Consider the following 21,775-nt stretch of genomic DNA (forward strand, 5'->3'; position numbering starts at 1 on the left):
CAAGATTCCTGGGACACGCCATAGATGCAAATGGGGGACTGGTGGAGGACGGAGAGAAACAGAGCACCATGGAAGTGAGCCGAAGGATGCGGGCTACGAAGGGGCTGATGGCTCTTTCAGCTTCCTTGCACCAGCCTGTGCCCTCAAGCTTCAGAGCTGAATACTGGGGACATGAGGGGCACATCTTGCAGACTCCAGTGCAGCCCCAGCCTAACCGGCCATGCTCCTCTCCCCCAGACTTCAACCTTCAACCTCTTTAAGCCTCTGAGTAGAGCTCACCTGAGTCAGTGGACAACAACAGTCAGACACCCCCACCTCCCCTTCTAATGTCCCAGAAACTACTCTCGATGAGCCTGTGCTTCCTTAGCAAACTGGAAGCAGGTCTGCATGACCTTGAGCATGTCCCTTGCCCTCCATGGACCTCAGCCTCCTCTTTCCCAGTTGGACAGCCCTTGCTCGAGACTGGGGTGAGCTATGGCTATGTGGGGTTGAGGCTGGGGACCAAGGGCTGAGAGGAACAGAGGCAGCTGGACCCATCTATAGAGGTGTCTCCTCCACAGGATGATCCCCAAGGAGCAGAAGGGACCAGTGATGACTACCACGGGGGACCTCACTGAACCAGGTAAGGCTGACCCAGCCCCTGGGCATTCCTCAGATCCCATCCTTTCTTGGTCCCAGGCTATAGCCACTCAGCCTGCTGGCCCCAGGCCTGGGCAAACAGGTGTGAGTTCCAGGCCAGCCTGTGGAATCTGCCGCCTGGGCTGGGAAGTTTCCCGAAGCATTGGGAGGGGCCTGGCCCTGATTTCGGGGCACACGAGAGCTGAGGTTGAGTGCCATAGACTGGGCCCTGGCCCCACCTGAGCCATTCCCTCAGCCCCAGATTGAGCTCTGAGGGTCCCAGATCGAACCCTACCAATGGCCCAAGCTTCCCACATAATTGCCTGTGTTTTAACTGGGGGTCCCACTGAGCAGCCACAGCACGAGACAAGGGGTCAGGGGAGAGTGGGGCAGCGGGGCAAGAGCAGGCTGCCCAATCTGAGTCAAACCATTTCACGTAAAAGCTGATTCAGCCAATGGATAAATCATCTAAAATACATATTTATCAACTTTATAAGACCTCTTCCAGAACTCTTGGCAAAATTTTGGAGTCTTTATTTGGCCTATTTAGAGCATTTTATGTATTTTAAAAACAAACTCAGCTAAGTCAGAAGTCTCACACTTTTCTGTGAATCATAGTGACATGGCGCTGTTGCTTAAAAGTACAGATTACTGAGGGAGCTCACAGTTACTGAGGGAGTCAGGGGGCCGATCAGAATCCAGGTTGCCCAGCTCAGCACCCACTGACCTGGGGCCAGGTATGGGAGGTACAGATGAAAGCAGGTTATTTATCTAAAGAAGGACTATAGAGAAACGTGGTGGCAAAGCAGAGGGGCATGGCAGTGGGTAAGGCTGTCAGGAGGCTCATCCCAATATCCCTACCCAGGAGTTCTGATCCAGGGGACCTAGGGCGGAGGCCAAGCATTAGCCACTTAAACAAGTACCCGGATGGTTCCCATGCAGGAGAGCAGTGAACCAAGCTCTGATAAATCCCTGCCTAAGGACTTTGCTGCAGTTTTGCCTCCTTCGGTGTTCTAAGAAGTGTTTCATCCTGTGGACAGCTTTATCTGTGAGGCATACTTTTAATCCATTTTGTGTGTTCTTGTCTCCTTTTGTTGGTTTCATTTTTTTTCATTCCATGATTTTCATGCTGAAATATGTAAGCTTTGTGAGATGTCGACACTCTAAATAGAAGAACCAGGCTATGCATTTTCTTTTCTCTTGTCTAATTAGTTACAGACCCCCCAGTGTTGACACGCATCATTTATGCCAGACTGGAAATAAGTTTTTTGTTGTTGTTGATTATTGCTAGAGTATTAATTAAGGACAATTTTGAAACTAAAGAAAAGTAGAAAGGTAAAAAATCGCATGAGCTCATCACCAAAAGACAGCCTTTGTAAAATAATAATAAAACACCATTCTTGTGCACTTACTATGTCTCAGATACAGTTCTAAGAGCATTTGAACTTTTTGTTAAATATATAACCCTCACAACAACTCTGTAAATTAGATACAATTATACCCACTTTTTAGATGAAAAAACAGAGACTCAGGAAAGCCAGGAAATCACATCCTCAGTAGGTACAGAACAGATTTGACCCCAGATCTTTTTGTCTCCAAAACTGCTCCTTTACCACATGGTTACATAAATAAAACATTCATGTTATAAAATATTCAGACAAAACAGATATGAATGACTTTGAAAGCGAAAGTTCCTCATAATGAAACCATCTGGAGATAACCATTGTTAACAGATTTGTGTATATCCTTCTTCTGTTCATATATAAACATTTATATAAGCCCATATACACGTGGGCTGAACACTATACACTGTGTTCATCATCTTAAATTTTTTTTCACTTTGCAGCACACATCTTAAATTTTTTTCACTCAGCTACATACCACATCTTAAATTTTTTTCACTTAGCAGCATACCACAGACTTCTTCCCGTCTTAGTATAATTTATCTCACCCCTCCCCTCCCCTCACTCCCCCAGCATATAAGATATTATATATATTTATACACCCTCCCCCGACAAGGAGGCCATGAAGGCTTGACTAAGTTTAGGGGTAGAGCCTGAGGATTCCTGAACAAGAGACTTGTTGAGATTGCACTCCTAGGAGAAGGGAAGTGACAAAAACAGGACTGGGCAGAGGAAACTGCTAAGGAAGGAAGTGGGTTCCAGAGCATAAATTAATTGCCCTATAGAAATCATCTCAGCTTTAGCAGGGCGGCTGTTGCAGCCTCTACTCACCGGGGCAGTTCTCTGCAGAGGTGGCCGTTGTGAGCTGTTAGTCACTGATAAAGGGTGTCCAGGCAGCATCCCGCATAAGACTGATTCCCCGTTTTCATAATCTGACACCTCACTGCAGCAAACATCCTCGTACGTATATCCTTGGAAGTATTTATTCAACTTTTCTCCCCAAGGATGAATGCCTAGAATTAGAATTGCTTAGTCAAAATAGGTTTCATCTATAGCTTTTTTTTTTTTTGTCTTTAAATATTGAGCTCAGTTGATCTGAACAGCACTTGAGAATATATGCCAGGGGACCTTTACCACATATTTAGGTATAAGTGGTCTTTCATCTGTTTAAGACAGAATGCATTGTCTCATTTGAAAAAAACAAAAACAAAACCAGTGCCAACAATCTCCAGCCGTCCTCCTTTGTAATCCCATAAATAGTCACTGCTCGTATTTGGCATGTCTCCTTGCAGATTCAATACGTGCATTAGCATATACTTATTTTTTAAACATATGAGTGGGATCTTAGAATACAAATTCTTCAGAAATTTGTTCCCCCCCCCCCACCTAATCTATAGTGGATTTCTTTCTGATTCTAATATATAGAAGTTTCTTTCTCTACATTTGCTGAAAGAATGAAAAAAACCATCAGCTTCCTTTTTCAAAAGGCCATTTCGGATTCCGCTGCGTGGGATGAAGCACTGCTCTTGCATGGCCCTCAGTGCTGACTGGCGACCACATCCGTCTCCCTGCCCCAGTCACTCTCTCTGCTGTTCTCTGGGACAGTTTCAGCAACCGTTCCTCTCAAACCTAAAGTACCTCCTCCCCCACTTCCATTCTCAGCTAGTGACCTTGCTTCTTATTTCACTGAGGAAAGGAGCCAAGAGAGACTTCTGCAGGCTCCCGCCTCCACATCTGTCCACTTGTCTGCCCCCGTGTTCTCTGTTTTCCCTCCTAGCGTGTTAGATGACCTCTCCGTGCACCTGTCCGAAGCCAGCGCTTCTTGCTGGGCGCCGGACACCCTCCCTGCCCTCTCCCCTGCTCTAGGACATTCCTTCAGTAATTCTCCTCTTTAAAAACAAGCAAGCAAACAAACAAATCCCTCTTGTTTCCATAGCTGCCTCCAGCTGTGGTCCTTCAGAGCACAGCTCCTCAAAGCTGCTGTCTTTACTTCCCTCCTCTCTCTCTTTTTAACATTTTTTTTTAAACTGTTGATCAAATCTAAATATTTTATTATATAGTTACACCCAATTGTGTTTTTGCTATATACTTTTAACTTGAGGACGTCTTTAAAACCAGTACATTAGATAAATCCTGAAATTCCACTAGCTATAAGCTATTTAAATGTTGCTTATACAAAATATTTGGGGGAGGGGGGGAGGTGGACAAAAGCTTATTTACAAAACAGGAATCAGATGCAGAAATCTTATGATTACCAGGGGATACGGGGGAGAAGGATACATTGGGAGACTGACACTGGCCATGTATATACTACTATACATAAAACAGATGACAGTAGGAAATGGCAACCCACTCCAGTATTCTTGCCTGGAGAATCCCATGGACAGAGGAGACTGGCGGGCTACAGTCCATGGGTTTGCAGAGTTGGATACGACTGAAGCAACTTAGCATACATGAAACATATAACTAAAAAACTGCTGTTATAGCGCGGGGAACTGTACTCAGTACTCTGTAATGGTCTACATGACCAAAGAATGAGTGGATATATATGCATAACTCATTCACTTTGCTATATACCTGAAACGAGCACAACACTGTAAATCAACTACACTCCAATCAAATTATAAAAAAGTATTAAAGGAAAACCAGCACCATATGAACAGCATACACTTAAATAAAAGATGAATGTTTAACATACAGAGTAATGTTTTTTATTCACTGATAGCCTAAAGGTCCATTTCAAGATGTTTCTTTTGTATGCTTAATTAGTTTTATTAGCAAGCAAAGCCCTATGAAGGATGGCATCATCTAGTCCTCAGACTCAGATTCATCTTCATCTTGACTAATCTGGAAGTAACGAAGCTCGTAAGTCTCCTTGTCAGATGCAACCACACGAAGCCAATCACGAAGACTGTTCTTTTTAAGGTATTTCTTGGTAAGGTACTTCAAATACCTTTTAGAGAACTGTTTCTCAGAAACGACTATGATTTTATTCTTGAAGCGTTCAATGTGAACGACATTCCCAAGATTTCCAGTTTTTCCATTCACTTTAACCTTTTCCCGCAGAAATTGTTCCTATTTTAAAACAGAAAATATGCCACACTAGGGAAGAAAACCCTAGATATTCACTAGGGAAGGTACCAACATTTCCAGAATCAAAAATTCCATCTTCTACTGGATGAGTAAGATCCAAATTAAACTTCCAGGTTGACTTCTTAGGCTTCTTGTCTTTCTTCGGCGGCATCTTGAAGGCTTTCCGCGCGATGAGAGCTCTTTTTAACATTTTATTTAACCAACTTACACACACCAAAGTAGAGAGTTCAAACCCCCAAGGTCCTCCTTTTATTCCTGAAGTCCAGAACAAATCCCAAGAAACATGTCATTCCACGCAACCCCCCCCACCACCCACTTCACAACGCATCAAAAGTAATAAAAAGCACATTTCCTTACAGGTAAAGGTATTAACACACTGAACAAAATGAGAAATACTGATATAATACTATCTAATAACCAGTCCTGTAGTCAACTTTCTCCAATTTTCTAGTTTGTTCACGGGTATCTAAATAAGAGCCACTTTGGATTCTAACATTATCTAGTTGCATGTATACAACATTATATTTCTACTTCTGTACACATTAGAGCATGAAAAGTGAAAGTGTTAGTCCTGTCCAACTATTTGAGACCCTGTGGGCTGTAGCCCACCAGGCTCCTCTGTCCACAGAAATCTCCAGGCGAGAATACTGAAGTTGGTAGCCATTCCCATCTCCAAGGGATCACCCCAACCCACGAATCAAACTCTGGTCTCCCGTATTGCAGGCAGATTCTTTACCATCTAAGTCACCAGGGACGCCCATACACTATAGCATGCTTACCACCAAAAGTATAGTTTCTACCCTTCACCACAGTTGACCCCTCTATTCATCTCGCCCTCCCTCTTGGCCCCATTCCCTTCTAGTAACCACTACTCTGTTCTCTGTATCTGCATGTTTGTTAATGTTTGGTTTGGTCATTCATGTTGGCTTTGGTTTATGTTTGTTTTTATATTCTGCCTGTGAGTGAAATCATATGGCATTTGTCTTTATCTGACTTATTTCACTTAGTGCAGCACCTTCAAGGGCCCTTGTTTTTATTTGGTAGCTATGTCTCTTAAATCTCCTTTAATCTAAATCATCGTCACCCCCTCCTTTTTTTTCCATGTCATTCACTCCTTTGAAGAAACTGGGCCAGATGCTCTGTACAAGCCCCACATCCTAGGTTTGGCTCATTGCTTCCTCGCGGTATGGTTAAACTGTTCCTCAGTCCCTTTTCTCTTGAACCTTTTCCAATAAGGCTTTCACACCCAAGTACACCACAGGGACTGCTTTTGTGGGGATTACCAATAATAACCCCGTGTTACTAAATATAATGGTCAATTTTCAGGCCTCCTCTGACTCGACACGTCAGCAACATTTGACTCTGTTGATCAGTTCATTGTCCCTGTAATGCTTTCATCCTTTGGTCCCAGGACACCACAGTCTTTAGATTCCTCTTGCTTCTCCCCAGGCCCAGGCTGTTTTTCATCTCCTTGATCTAAATGTTGGAGGCTCTGGGGCTCAGTGTGTAGATCTCTTATGCATCCTCATAACCTTGGTGATCTCAACCAGCCTCCAGGCTCAGAATGTCATTTAGAGAGCTGGAACATGAATCCACTTGGATCTGATTTCAGAGATGACAAACACCTCTGCCTGTGCTGACCATACGTATCCCTCTCCTGCCAGCGTCCTCATCACCTTTGACACTTCTATCTTCCGAAAGTCTCCCTTCGTTGGGCCAGTGTGAAATGTGCATTTTGCTGGTGGGGAAAGCACAAAGGGTATGGATAGGCCCCCAAACTACTGACAGTCATCAGCCCTGAAATCCTTCTACATGGCTGTAATGACTGGTCCTAACTATGAGGAAAGAAATCAACAGAAAATTTTTCACTAAAAAACAACGATAGCAAATACCATTTGTATACTCCCAATGTCCCAGTTTTTACATCCAAGTCAGTTTTCTCCCACAAACATTAGACTCATATATCCCTCAGCTCCCTCCTCAGCATCTCCACTGGGATGCCTACAAGACTCTTCAAACCTTATTCTCAGTTTTGGAGACCATTAGGGGAGTTTGAATATGGGTTAGGCATTGCATTGATATAAAACAAAAATTCACGCACTTGGAAAGGAAGAGAGCTTTGAATAAAAGCAAGTTACAAAAAAGCTATGTTATGATTTCATTTTGGTTAAAAAGTCACAAGGCTATATGGTCAGTTAAGAAGATAGGGGGGCTTCCCTCGTGGCTCAGTTGGTAAAGATCCACCTGCAATGCAGGAGACTTGGGTTCGATCCCTGGGTTGGGAAGATGCCCTGGAGAAGGGAAAGGCTCCCCACTCCAGTATTCTGGCCTGGAGAGTCCCATGGACAGAGGAACCTAGCAGGCTACAGTCCTGCTAGGACTATACTCTGGACTGTATAGTCCATGGGGTCGCAGAGTCGGACACGACTGAGTGACCTTCACTTCACAAAGACAGTAAAGGCATATACACTCACGGGTTAGGAGTGGTAATCTCTGGATGGTAGAAAACGGTGTTCTTCTTTCCTTTTGCTCTCATGTCTATATTTTCTAACTCTCTTCAATGTACACATATGCTGTTTTGGTGGCGCTAATGGTAAAGAACCCACCTGCCAGTGCAGGAGACGTAAGAAATGGGAATTCGATCCCTGGGTTGGGAAGATCCCCTGGAGGAGGGCATGGCAACCCAGTCTAGTATCCTTGCCTGGAGAATCCCATGGACAGAGGAGCCTAACAGGCTGCAGTCCATACAGTTGCAAAGAGTTGGACACTACTGAGCAACTTAGCATGCGCACACAGCACATGATGATAAAAGGCTATTTTAAAATGAAAAGCAGACATGTCTAGACCTGAATGCTTGGTCTTCCCCACACCTCCTCCTCCTCTAGCCTGCCCATCTCAGAGAGCGGGCCGCTGCATCCTCCCAGCGGCTCAGGCCAGAAACCCTGCCATCACCTCCACTCCTCTGTCTGTCTCTCACATCCCACCCCAAGGGCCTTCCTTCAGAAGATATCTAGAATCTGATCATTTCTCATCACCACCACCACTATGGGCACAGAGCTGCACAGGAGATTCGGGGACTAAATACACCTGGCCAAAGAGTATCTGAAATGATGCTTGATTTCAGCATCAAACACAGGTAATCACACTCAGAGGAGTCATCTCAGCCCACTGGCTGGGCAAAGAATCCACAGAATGACACCCAGGGTCAGCAAGCACAGGGAGAAACTGACATTCTTGCACATAACGGACGGTGCTGTGAAGAGGTCTCCTTAGAGTCAGCAGCCGGAGTACCCTGAAGGTTTGGTAGTAAGAGCTCTCTCTGTCCTCTCCCGCAGTTCCTTTGCTTGACCTGGGCAAGAAACTGAGCGTGCCCCAGGACTTGATGATGGAGGAGCTATCGCTGCGTAACAACAGAGGGTCCCTCCTCTTCCAGAAGAGACAGCGGCGTGTGCAGAAATTCACCTTTGAGTTTGCAGCCAGCCCTCGTGCTGTGAGTAAGCTCCCACTGTGCTCACAGGGAAACTGAGGCCCAGTCATCAGCCTAGAGCCAAACAATGAGCCAAGTGAGAATGTCTGGCCCCTACGGGGGCCCCTCAAGTCCAACGAGGGGATGACTGTGGTGTCGCCACCAGACTGACGCCTGCCCTGCTCTGCGATCTTAGAAAAGAGTGAGCTCTTCAGGCGTTTCTCCCCAGACACGAAACACAAAGTGGGTTGGACAGGGTGAGCCATGCCGTGCAGGGACCCTGGCTCCTACGGAAAGTGCCGAAGGGCAGTCAGGTGCTCCGGGCTGAATGCGCAGCAAGCAGGATTTAGATTAGACTTGAGCTTGATCTAAGATGGAAAATACAGAACACCTCTCTCTTCTTCCCACTGGAAGAAGGTACAGTCATCTAAAGAATGGGGCTTCCCTGGTGGCTCAGTGGAAAAGAGCCCGCCTGCCACGTAGGTGACGGTTCAATCTCTGGGTCAGGAAGATCCCTTGGAGAGGGAAATGGCATCCCATTCCAGTATTCTTGCCTGGGAAACTGCATGGACAGAGGAACCTGGCGGGCTACAGTCCATGGCTTGCAAGAGAGTCAAGACATGACTTAGTGACTAAACAACTGCAAAGAAAGGAAACAAGAATGACCTGCCCGTGGACTTCAGAGAGGCGGCAGGCAATCTCAAGTACTTCTGATGAACTCAGGGCCTGCCATCCTGCTCCACTTAATTTCTGGATGAAACAGGAGATGACGAGAGGGCACCATGTGGCAGAATAATAAAATGACAAAACATCTACTTTGCTATGTGTTTATGACAGTGCTAGCTAAGCAGTTTGCGTGTGTCATCTCATTTAATGATCAGAGAGTGACAGTATTATCATCACGTCCACTTTACAGAGAAGGAAACTGAGGCTCAGGGAGGTTAACAAAAGTCCAGGGGCAATACAACAATAGCCACTAACATATATTAAGAGCACTTCTCTGTTCCAGGGTCTAGCGCTCTACATTATGAACTCATCCCCCCAACATCCTTGGGAGGAGGGCTCTAGGATTATGCCCCTCCCCACCCCCTGCCTATTTCAGTGGAGGCAGAACCCTGGTGAGCCTACCTGTGGTTTACTTGCCACCCACCCCCCAACCCCACAGGTCGTGGCAGGAAGTGCAAAGGAGAAGGTGACTGGAACAGCAGAACCTGGGACGGTGAGTGTGGACAGAGACCCCTCCCCCCACGAGGAGGGAAAGCCCGGGGAAAGGGGCCAGGCAGCTCAGATTCTCTGAGCTTTCACTCCTGTGCCCAGGTTGCCAACAGCCATGAGGGGCAGAACTACCGCTCTGAGCTCCACATCTATCCCGCCTCGCACGGGGGCCCTGGGGATGCTGAGTCCATGGCCTCCCGGCCACAGCGCCACAACCCCAGCGCCCTGGCACCAGGTAAGTGGCCTCCCCACGTCCCAGGGCCAGGGCTGGAGGACCAGAACATGGGTGTGTTCCCTGATGGGGCAGGAAGAGCACCCAGAGAGTATCTAGTCCATCTCCTTACACACGCAGACCCCTCTCTGCAGACACAGCACAAGCCCGGAGAGCTGCAGCTGTGTCAGCCACAGAGCGCGCCAGAGATGAGCCAAGACGCGAGTCTCTGCCCCACCTTGCACTTCCCCTGCTCCATCCTCCCTGTTTCCAGGGATGAGGAAGCAAAGTCGCTCTTTGCTGGAGCGACTTTGGCATTACATTCCACCCTCTCCCTCGACTTCCCTTTCCTAGGTCCTTCCTTCCCATCCCCAAACAGTGTCCATGGGATGGGTGTGGGGGCCAAAGGAGACGGGAACCCAGGCAGCCTCCTTGCCTGCCTGCCACGTGTCATACTCCACCCCTAGGTTATGCTGAGCCACTGAAGGGCATCCCACCCGAGAAGTTCAACCACACAGCCATCCCCAAGGGCTACCGCTGCCCGTGGCAGGAGTTCATCAGCTACCGGGACTACCTGGGCGAGGGCGGAAGTCACACCCCCAGCCTGGCGGAGTATCGAAATTTCAACAAGTAAGACAAGGCGGGGCTGCTCAGGGAGAGACCTGGAAGGAGGAGGCCCTGGAGCCAGCCACAACCACAGCAGCAGCTGCATTTCCTGAGCATTTTCTACGTGCCAGGCTCTACCCCAATGCCTTGTATACATTTATTGAATTCCTGCTATAAAACAATAGAACTCTTGCTCCTAGCACATAGTAGGTGCTCAGTAAATGCACAGGGAATGAATGGGTGTGTGTGGCACACATCTTGTTGGATCCTGCTTCACAACAGGGTGGGGCAGGTGCTACAATTTTCCCCATTCTGCTGGAGAAGAGGATTATCAACAATCTGTCCAAAGCCACACGGCAAGAAAGCAATGGCAGGGCTGGGCTCCACATCTGGGTTTGTCGGACTCCAGATTCCAGTTTCTTGTTCTTCATCACTGCTGTGTGCCACCTCCTTGATGGATGTGGAAGTATGAGTCCTTCCCTGGGTGGGGGCCCCAGATCTCACCAGTCCTGGGCCAGTTCAGCCTTTCCCTTTCATCAGGAAGGGAAGAGGCCTAGAAAGTGACCTTGAGGTTGCGCCACTGTGGGAAGTGGCAGTGACATGTTGGACACCAGAGGTGAGAACAACAGATAAGTGGCTCGTAGTGTTTAGAGCGTGGGCTTCATCAAGGGCTTAATGCAATCTCTACCCCTGGCTGTGTGACCTTGGGCAAATGGCTTAACCTCTCTGGGTCTCCAATTCCCACTTGTAAAAGGAGACTCTTATACTATTAATACCTACTTCATAAAATGGTTGTGGGGATTGCATGAGAGGCCAGAGGCAAAGTTTCTGGCAAGTGAGAATCTCTCAAAAAATGGTAGCCTCTATTATTACTATTTACAGGTTATTATTATTTTCAGGGGAGAACTTGAAAGGGATAAATTTAATGTTCCACTCTAGGGGCCCGAAAACAAATCACAGCAGGCAGGACTGGAGCCTAGCACTGGAGGAAGGCATGGGGCTGGGGGATGCATTTCAACTGCAATTGGCTTCCTTAGTCTGCTGCTATTTGTGAGAAATTCTCTGCTGGCTTGGGCTGCATTAAGTGAGAAAGTGGAGGGTCCACAGAGAGGAGGCCACAGCCCAGCTCTTCTGGCACCTGCTCAGACCACATGTGGAGACTATCTGCCTGGCTTGGCCTGGAGAAGGGTTGAAGGAGCCGGGGTGATGGGCCTTGAGAAGAGAGTGCTCTGGAGGGATGTGACTGCCCTCAAATAGCTGAGAGCATGGGAGGACCATGATGGGAAGAACAGGGTCCAACAGGCATCGTGTGAACCACGAGCCATTGGCAGAGGAGTGGGGGTTTCTTGCCAGGAAGGACTGGGCTGCCTCTTCTCCCGGGGCCCTCCAGCCCTGCCTGTCTAGCTATTTAAAGCCCTCAGCAGACATCACTGCTAGCAGGCAGCTTCCGGGCTGGCCAGGGCAGGCTGTGGCCCCACTGATCTCACGCTATGACAGGCTGAAGCACCTAAAGAAGGGGGATTCTTAAGCAGCCTCAAGCCCAGACCCTTCCTGGCACAGAAGAGGCAACTGAGGTAGAGAGGGAAGGAACAGCAGTGTTGGCAGTCAAGCTGTGCTCAGCATCCCTGGCCTGACCGTGAGCTCTGCGCAGCTTGGAAGCAGCCTGGCCTGCTCCTGTGGGGCCCGGCTGTTGCCACCACCACTGGGGTGGTCCAGGCAGAAACGCTGGAACCTGGCTCCTGGCTCAGGAATGGTCCCAAGCTGCAGGGAAAACACTGCATGAGTAATGCTATTTGTTCTCTTAAAAGTAAAAAATAGTTTGAAAATCATATATTTGTATTATCTTAAAAAAAAACACACACACACACAACACACAATCCTGCTGCTGCTGCTGCTGCTGCTAAGTCGCTTCAGTCATGTCCGACTCTATGCGACCCCATAGACGGCAGCCCACCATGCTCCCCCATCCCTGGGATTCTCCCATCAAGAACACTGGAGTGGACTGGCATTTCCTTCTCCAATGCATGAAAGTGAAAAGTGAAAGGGAAGTCGCTCAGTCGTGTCTGACTCTTAGCGACCCCATGGACTGCAGCCCACCAGGCTCCTCCATCCATGGGATTTTCCAGGCAAGAGTACTGGAGCGGGGTGCCATTGCCTTCTCACACACAACCCTAGGCAACTACAAATGAAAGTAGGGCCCCTTTGTTCCCTATCCTCCAATCCCAGGTCTCTTCCCAGAAGTAACGCTGTTGTCGGGTTGGTGTGTGTTCTCAGAGCGTTCTCTACAAGCAGCTCCATATCTATGGGGAAGTAGCGTTGTTTGGTTTACATGTGTATGTGTGATTTCTGATATTTTGAATCTCATCCTATAACTTGCTTTTTTCACTCAACATTATGCTTTTGAAATCTCTTAATATCTATAGCTCTGTTCATTCCTTTTAAGCTGGTATATAGTACTCTGCCATGAATATACTGATCTTATCCATTGTTCTGCCAGTGGGCATATGGCTTGTCTCTGGTTGGTCACTAATCACTGCTCATGCCTGCTTCCTTGTACATGTGTGCATGTACTTCCTAAGCCATATACTTACAGGCAGAGTTGCTGGTTGACAGAATTTCCACATTCTCAGGTTTAAAGGATCCTGCCAAATTGCCCTGCAAGGTAGCAGCACCAGTTTACCCTCCAGCCAGCAGTATATGAGCGAGAACCTTTCCACCATTCACTAACTTTGGCCCATTACCAAATCATTTATTCTTGTCAGTATTGTGGGTGAGAAATGTAATCTGTACTCTCTGATTCTGAATGTTCTTTCTAACTCTCCTTTCTCTCTCCAGTTTGTGATATATTTTTGTAAGGGGAGATGTCAAGAGGGAGGAAAAACCAGATTCCAAGTCTTCCCGCTTCTGAACTTTGTTTAAGAGGAGCTGAGAGTTTTGCCAGGACAGGCCAATTTTCACTCTGAAAACATCATTCTTATTAATATTTCCAAACAACGAGCCATCCTGACTAGGGGTGGATTTGGGACTGGGGAAAGCTGGGGAAAGCTGGAGAAACCTGTTAAAGATAGTACAAAATCTTTGCTGAGTGACAGAGAAACGGAGGCCCAGAGAGGTGGGGAGGGGGCCACACGCAGTGACCCCCATGTCTGTTCTGCCACCCCGCTCCCACCCAGCCCGCCTCTCCTGCTGCTCTTGTCTCCCCAGGACCCCGGTGCCCTTTGGAGGAACCCTGATGGGAGAAACCCTTCCGAGGGCAGGCACCCCCTTCGTTCCGGAGCTCATCAGTGGCTTGGAACTCCTTCGCCTCAGGCCCAGCTTCAACAGAGTGGCCCAGGGCTGGGTCCGCAACCTCCCAGAGTCTGAGGAGCTGTAGCTCCAGCACCTTCACTTCCCTCATCTCAGAGTTCGAATAACACCTGGAGCCAAGATTTGTGGCCAGCACTTCACAGTTTATAAAGGGCCATTGCACACAAAACCTTACTGCAAATGGCCTCAAAGTCACAGAGTTCAGCAGTTCCCAATGTGGCAAGCTTCAAAATCACCTGGGGGTATTTTCCTACAGGTTTCTGACCTGCCCAAACCTGCAGCATCAGAATCCCCTGAGCAGAGGATCTCTATTAGCAACTCGCACTTCTAGCTGATTCTAAGAAAACTTGGCCCTGGTTTGTGTCTTTAGGAATCCAAGCCTCCAATGACTTCACCTCCAGCCTCCACTTCTGCTCCTGTATTCTAGCTGTCTCCCCCAGTGACAGGGAGCCCACTAGCTGCCTATTTACCTGTGAAGCACTCTGATAATTAGTTTTTCCTTTTACTGAGACACAGATGGTCTTTATCTATTCACGCTGCTAACATTTACTAAGCACCAACTGTGTGTTAGCTGCTGTGCCAGCCATAGGGAGAAGGTGGGGAATAAGCCCAGGCCCTAGCCTAGAAAGAGGGAGGAAAAGACAGTAGGGAAGACAGATTTGTAAAGCGGTAGATCACCTTCATGCTCCCTAAAGCACGCTGACAACTGAGGAACCATGGGAAGCAGAGGGGGGTCTCTAACCCTGGGTGTGGGGTGGGGACTCTGGGAGGTGTCTCAGAGAATTTGAGCAGGGCCTTGGAGGACTGAAGGGAGGGGGTGTGACAAGGAGGTTGTGGAGATGAAGGCATTTCTGGCAAGTGGGTGGTGAGTGCAAGGGTGCAGAATTGTCACGGGTGCAAGTGTGAAGAAGGGGGATGGCAGTGTCAGAGAAGGGGTGAGTCCTCAGCGGGGCAGAGTGGGGTGGGCTGCACTAAGGAGATGGGGAAGTTCTTAAGCTGGGGAGTGAGGGGTCTCGCTGGTTGCTGTGTGGGGCACAGACTGGAGAGGAGCAAGGCCAGATGCTGGGAACCCTTCAAGGAACGAGGCCTGGACTAGGGAGGCAGCCATGGGGTCAAAGGAAGGAGCATCCCTCAGCACCCTCCAGGGCAGGTGCAGAGTGGGGTGCTTCCAAGGACCACTCCCTGCCACCCGCTTCCACTCACCATTTGAGCAGACCCCGGGCTAGATCTCGTTCTAGTGCCCACCAGGCGTAGTTCGGCCCCTACGCAGGCTCCTTGGAAAGACGGGAAGGGAGCGCCTCCCTGCAGGTGCGGGTGGTGCTGCTGATGGCGGCTGCTTTTTATTGGGTGCCTCGGTGCTCGCGCTGGTAGCAGGTGTTCTACATCGCCCATTTCTGATTTTCAGTATAACCTTGAGACAAAGGTGTGGGCTCGCCTTACAGATGTGGCTATCCAGGCCTAAGAAGGGGAAGTGACTCGTCTGGAGACAAAGCCAAAGTGGGGACCTGTCCAATCCCAGTGAGTATTTCTTATCACTCCACTGGGTGGCCAAGTCAGTGCCCAGTGAGTCTGGAATCACCTAGTCCTGGTGTCATGCTTTTAGAGCTTAAGAGTGCAGTGGGGGTCAGACTGGATGGGGTGGGTTCTAGTGCCACCGCTAGCCGTGGGAACGAGCAAGTCATTTCTCACCATGGGCCTCTGTTTCTCCACTTTTGAGATGAGGACAAGAGTTTAAGACCCTGCAAGGGGTTTTGTGAGCATAGTGACGGACACACAGGTAATAAGCAGTCAGATTTTAGGCAACTACTGCTCTTGGCTGGATAAGATGTTCCTGCAGTGAATGCACCCTGAGAAGGAGGCTCATGGAATTGTCACTGGGGGTCAGTGAGGCTGAAACCTGAAGGAGAGCCTCCGATGACCACAGGGATCCCTTTGGACGTGGCTTACTCCTTCCCCACTGCCTCCTTCTGCCTCCTCCCTGACTCCCTCTCCTGGGGAGAGGAGAAGGCCACAAATCTAGCCGAGTCCCAGGTGTGCATGCTGGAAATCTAGCTGATTTCCAGAAGTAGAAAGAAAATGGCTGCATCTTCCTTTTGCTCCAGAGGAGTTTCACTGTGCCCCACCCAGCCTTAAGGGGCCAACAGCTGATTTAGATTTACTTGCAATTGATGTGCTGTCTTGAATGTGGGGGCTTCCATTTAAAGCTGTGTTTCTATGAACTGAAAACCAACCGTGAAAGTGTCCGAAACAAGGAAGAGAGGATATGGACTGTCTTGGGTTGGCTCTGCTGTGCTCTGAGGGTAATGTTAGCCAGCGGGTATGGAAAAGAAGCTTGCTGCACCCCAGAGTAAATCCTCATTCCTTCTTTTTTCTGAGGTGACTCTTACTGATGGTGTTAAAAAAAAAAAAGGAACGCTTATTGTAAAAGTAAATAAATAAATGAAGTAGTAAAATGTGAAGGTATCGGTCCATAGAGCTGCTCCCATACACATACGGAGCCCTTCCCTCCTTCCTGCATTCTGCCCCATTCCCATACATACACCAGAGGTAACCACTGCTAATTGTTTGGTCCCCCTAGGATTCTAGACTTAATTGAATAAAGATGTACATGTATATAGATACGTAAGTACAGAGACATGTCTTTCTTTTAATGGGATCAAACAGTATTTGTTGTTCTGTATTTTGCCTCTTTATTCAACAAGTACAATTTGGATCCTGAAAAAGCAAGCCATAAACCTTTCATGTAGTTTGGGAGCCTAGTATGCCCTTCCTATAAATTCTTGTACTTTTGCCTGCTTTTGTTCTTTACATGAATGAAATCATACAGTGATATGGAAATGATGGGCTGAGAATAACCCAAACGCTGGGACAACGGACAGTGGGTGCGGCAGCAGTGGCCTCAAATGAACCACAGCAACACACGACACGGAGGCATCCTAGGAACAAAATTGTGAGCAAAGGCAGGCAGGCGCACAAAACACGCTTACTGACGCAAGGAGGTGTTTAATATGCAATCAGGACTTTGGAGGAAAGAAAAGTTTGTGATTGTGAAGGGACATAATGCCCCTTCTGGGGAAAGCTGGACAGTTTCTATTTCCAGATATACGTGATTGCTATACAGATATCCACTTAGAATATTTAATTTAGTTGTGCATCTGTTGTTTACGCACCTTTTTGGTACATGAGTTACATTTTACCAAAACGATCCCTCCTTTTAAAAAAGTTAGTGGACACAGGAATTCCCTGACGGTCCAGTGTTAGGACTCAGCGCTGTCACTGCTGAGGGCCCAGGTTCCCTCCCTGGTCAGGGGACTAAGACCCCACAACTGTGAGGTGTGGCCAAAATAAATAAATGATAAAATAAATTAAAAAGTTAATGGGTAGATTGATTGTCCAGCGTTACTAACAAGAGTTCCAGAAGGAGTTTTGAATGACTTGGGATTCTCTGGACTTGATCAGAGACATAAACTCACATACTCTTCACCCTGTTATGAGAAGGATAAACTAAAGCCACACTTAGGAACCATGGCAGTGAACACTCACAGAACCCCGAAGTCACAAAGATACTTTGGAGGCTCCAGACAAAAAAGGTCACCCGACAGCAATAACGGAAAAACATCTTCAAGAAGCGAGAGCTGAGACTTCCCTGGTGGTTCAGTGGTTAGGACTCTGTGCTTCCACTGCGGGGGTGAGGGTTCGATCCCTGGTGGGGAACTAAGATCCTGCAAGCTGTGTGCCACAGCGGAAAAAAAAAAGTTAACTCTCAGACAAATAAATAGGAAGAGAGTATTCATTAATCTCCAAGTTAACTACAAAAGAACATTTTGGGGGCAAGATCCATAGACAAAGCATAGAATGTAAGGAGCAATGATGAGCAGAGAAATCAATTCAATAGACAGCAGGGAGAGTTAAAAAGAGAGCAAAGGCACATAAAGTGGTATAAATACATTTAAATATATCCGTTATCACAATGAATGCACACGGATAAGACTCACCAGTTTAAAGACAGAAACTCACAAATTGGATAAAAAGTAATTCTAGCTCTATGCTGTTCACAAAGCAGCACTCCTGAAAATATGACACAAAAGTAAAATAAATGGAAAAGGATAAGCCAGTTAAATATTATCCGAAAGAAATGTGCTCTAGCCATATTAACATCAGACAAAGGAGACTTCTGGCAAAAAAAAAAAAAAAGGATTATTGTGATAAATACCCTTATATAATACACTAAACCCATAATCACAGTGGAAGGTTTAACACATTTCTTTCAATTGCTAACTGCTTAGCAGACAAATAATGGATATGGATATAAAAATTTTGAACAATAAAATGAAAGTGTAGAATTCTGCCTCATCAAATTAGACAATACTCATTATTTTCAACTACCTATGAAACACTTTAAAAAGTGAATACACAAAATTAAAACTATTGTGCATCAAAAAACAGTTAAGAGAGTGAAGACAACCCATAGGAGATTATAACTGAAAGAATAAAGTAAATATTCATGAATTCAGTGATATAATTAAGTGACTGAATAAACAAATACATGAGGGGAAAGGACAGATCTTCCTTCCCCACAAAAGACTTATAAATAATACATATAAATAATGCATGTAGGTACCACCCCTTCCAGGAGGTGGAACTTATTTCCCCTCCTACTCATTACAGACCGGACTTACTGACTTGCTTCCAAAAGGCATAGGAAAGAAAAATAGTAACTTTACAAAGACACCACTTTAACCAACTGATCAAGGTTAACATCATCAGTGATATTCAACTTCCTGATGTAAACAGATGAGAAGGGCACCCCCACCTTGTGATATTTCCCCCAAATTCATAAGCCCAGTCTGAACAAACGCAAACTGAGAGACATTCTACAAAATACCTGACCAGTTAGTCCTCTTTAAATCTATCAAGATCATGAAAAACAAGGAAAGACTGAGAAATTGCCACTGCATTCTCTATTCGGGAGAAGGCATCTTTCCACCCAGTTTACTAAACCAGACACTTGACGGGTTAGTGGTGAGGGAAGAAGGGTCACCCTAGACTCCTCTGATTTCACCTCCATTTACTTCAGGTCCCCACGTGCCTTTGATTTGGCTTTCCAACATTCACTCTTTGCCCCATGGGCCATTACTGCCTTTGTCCAGCTGTCATGAGGCTATACCTTCTGAGCCTTCTCCAAGAGAGCAGGAGCTCAAAATACTACAGGCAGTGAGAATGGTTAGGAGGTAAGGCATTATGACAACTAGACAGAGGTCAAGTAGTATGCGAGCTGGGAGTGCTGAAGTGAGGATTTGAACTCAGGTAATCTGGCTCCAGAATCTGTTTAAATCACCATTACTCTCACCCAAGTCCTAACCAGGTCTTACCCTCCTTAGCTTCCAAGATAAGACGAGATCTGAGGCATTCAGGTGACATGGCTGTAGCAAGGTGGCAGGATACAAGATTAACATATAGAAATCAGTTGCATTTCTTTACACTTAACAATGAAATATCAGAAAGGGAATGTAAAAAGAATACCTTTTAAAATCACACCAAATAAAATACTTGGGAATAAATCTGACCAAGGAGGCAAAAGAGTTATATGCTGAGGACTTGCTTTTGAATTGGAAGAAGACTCTTGAGCGTCCTGTGGTCTGCAAGGAGATCAAACCAGTCAATCCTAAGGAAATCAACCCTGAATATTCATTGGAAGGACTGATGCCAAAGCTCCAATACTTTGACCACCTGATGCAAAGAGCCAACTCAGTGGAAAAGACCCTGAAGCTGGGAAAGACTGAGGGCAAAAGGAAAAGGGGGCTGCAGAGGATGAGATGGTTAGATAGGATCACTGACTCAATGGACATGAATTTGGGCAAATTCTGTGAGATAGTGAAGAACAGGGGAGCCTTGCTTGCTGCAGTCTGTGGGGTCACAAAAGTGGGATACGACTTAGTGACTGAGCAACAACAACAAATAAAATGTTAATAAAAGACATTAAAGAAGATTCAAACAAATGGAAAGACATCCCACGGTCTTGGATTAGAATATTGTTGAAATGGCCACACTACCCATAATGATCTACAGTAATGTGATCTGTATCAACTTACCCATGATATTTTTCACAGAACTAGAACAAATAATCCTAAAATGTATATGGAAACATAAAAGACTCAGAATTGTCTAGGCAATCCTGAGGAAAAAGAACAAAGCAGGAGGTAAAACCCTCCTAGAATTCAGACAATACTACAAAGCTACAGTAATCAAAACTGTGGTATTGGTAGAAAAAGAGACACACAGATCAGCACGACAGAATAGAGAACCCAGAAATAAACCCATACACCTACGAACAATTAACCTTCAACAAAGGAGGCAAGATATAAAATGGGAAAAAGGTCTCTTCAACAAGTGGTGCTGGGAAAATTGGACAGTTGAATGTAAATCAATGAAGTTAGAATACCTTCTCACACAATGCACAAAAATAAGCTCAAAATGGCTTAATAACTTACAAGCTTTCGCATAGCAAAGGAAACTATAAAAACAAACAAAATGAAAAGACAACCTACAGAATAGGGGAAAATATTGGCAAATGATGGGGCTGATAAGGGCTCAATTTCCAAAACAATGTTGAGCCCATACAACTCGACAACAAACAAATCCAACTGAAAAATGGGTAGAAGACCTAAATAGACCTTTCTCCAAAGAGGACATACAGATGGCCGATAGGCACATAAAAAGATGCTCAATATCACTAATTATTAGAGAAGTGCACATCAAAACTGCCATGGGGTACCACCTCACATCCGGCACAACGGCCATCACTAAAAAGTCTGCAAATAACAAATGCCGGGGAGGGTGTGGAGAAAAGAGAACTCTCTCATACTGTCAGTGGGCACGTAAGTTGGTACAGCCACTACTGGAAACAGTATGGAGGTTCCTCAGAAAACCAGAATTACCATTTGATCCAGCAATCCCACTCCTGAGCACATATCTGAACAAAACTGTAATTCAAAAATACACATGCGCCCCAATGTTAATAGCAGCCAAGACATGGAAACAACCTAAATGCTATCAACAGATAAATGGATAAGATGTGGTACATATATGCAATGGACTACTATTCACCCACAAGACAGAATGAACAATGCCGTTTGTAGCAACATGAATGCCACTAGAGGTTATTATACCAAGTGAAGTAAGTCAGAAAGACAAATATCACGTATCACTTACATGTGGAATCTAAAATATGGCACAAATCAACCTATCTATGAAACAGACTCACAGACATAAAGAACAGACTTGTGGTTACCAAATGGAGGGAGAGGGATAGACTGGGAGTCTGGGGTTGGTAGACGTAAACTATCACATACAGACTGGATAACAACAAAGTCCTACTGTAGAGCACAGGGAAATATAGTCAACATCCTGGGATAAACCATAATGGAAAAGAATATTAAAAAGTATGTATGCTGCTGCTGCTGCTTAGTCGCTTCAGTCGTGTCCAACTCTGTGCGACCCCATAGATGGCAGCCCACCAGGCTCCCCCGTCCCTGGGATTCTCCAGGCAAGAACACTGGAGTGGGTTGCCATTTCCTTCTCCAATGCATGAAAGTGAAAAGTGAAAGTGAAGTCACTCAGTCATGTCTGACCCTTTAGCGACCCCATGGACTGCAGCCTACCAGGCTCCTGCGTCCATGGGATTTTCCAGGCAAGAGTACTGGAGTGGAGTAGTATACATGTGTGTAACTGAGTCACTTTGCTGTACATTAGAAATTAACACACTGTAAATCAACTATGCTTCAATTTTGAAAAAAGTAAAAATCTCCATTACTCAGTGTAAATAAATAATGAGTTTATTTTTTTGTGATCAGACCT

At 46.3% G+C, this 21,775-nt stretch overlaps 2 protein-coding genes across 2 annotated transcripts; one reads left to right on the plus strand and one right to left on the minus strand.

The window, feature by feature from the left end:
- The first annotated feature begins 357 nt into the window (after nt 1–357).
- MYOZ3 (myozenin 3) lies at nt 358–13,985 on the plus strand. Its single transcript, XM_068981419.1, has 7 exons — nt 358–467; nt 561–622; nt 8,450–8,604; nt 9,746–9,805; nt 9,898–10,030; nt 10,474–10,636; nt 13,817–13,985. Exons 1-7 carry the CDS (start codon nt 388–390, stop codon nt 13,983–13,985), a joined length of 822 nt encoding a protein of 273 aa, XP_068837520.1. The 5' UTR covers nt 358–387.
- On the minus strand, nt 4,682–5,265 carry LOC138086508 (ribosomal protein eL22-like). The gene is made up of 2 exons (XM_068981330.1): nt 5,167–5,265; nt 4,682–5,096 (listed from the first exon to the last, which is right to left on the minus strand). The coding sequence occupies exons 1-2, from the start codon at nt 5,263–5,265 to the stop codon at nt 4,830–4,832; spliced, it is 366 nt and encodes a 121-aa protein (XP_068837431.1). The 3' UTR covers nt 4,682–4,829.
- Nucleotides 13,986–21,775: the final 7,790 nt, after the last annotated feature.

The sequence above is a fragment of the Capricornis sumatraensis genome, chromosome 9 (assembly GCF_032405125.1).
Source record: "Capricornis sumatraensis isolate serow.1 chromosome 9, serow.2, whole genome shotgun sequence".
Classification (NCBI taxonomy): Eukaryota; Metazoa; Chordata; class Mammalia; order Artiodactyla; family Bovidae; genus Capricornis; species Capricornis sumatraensis.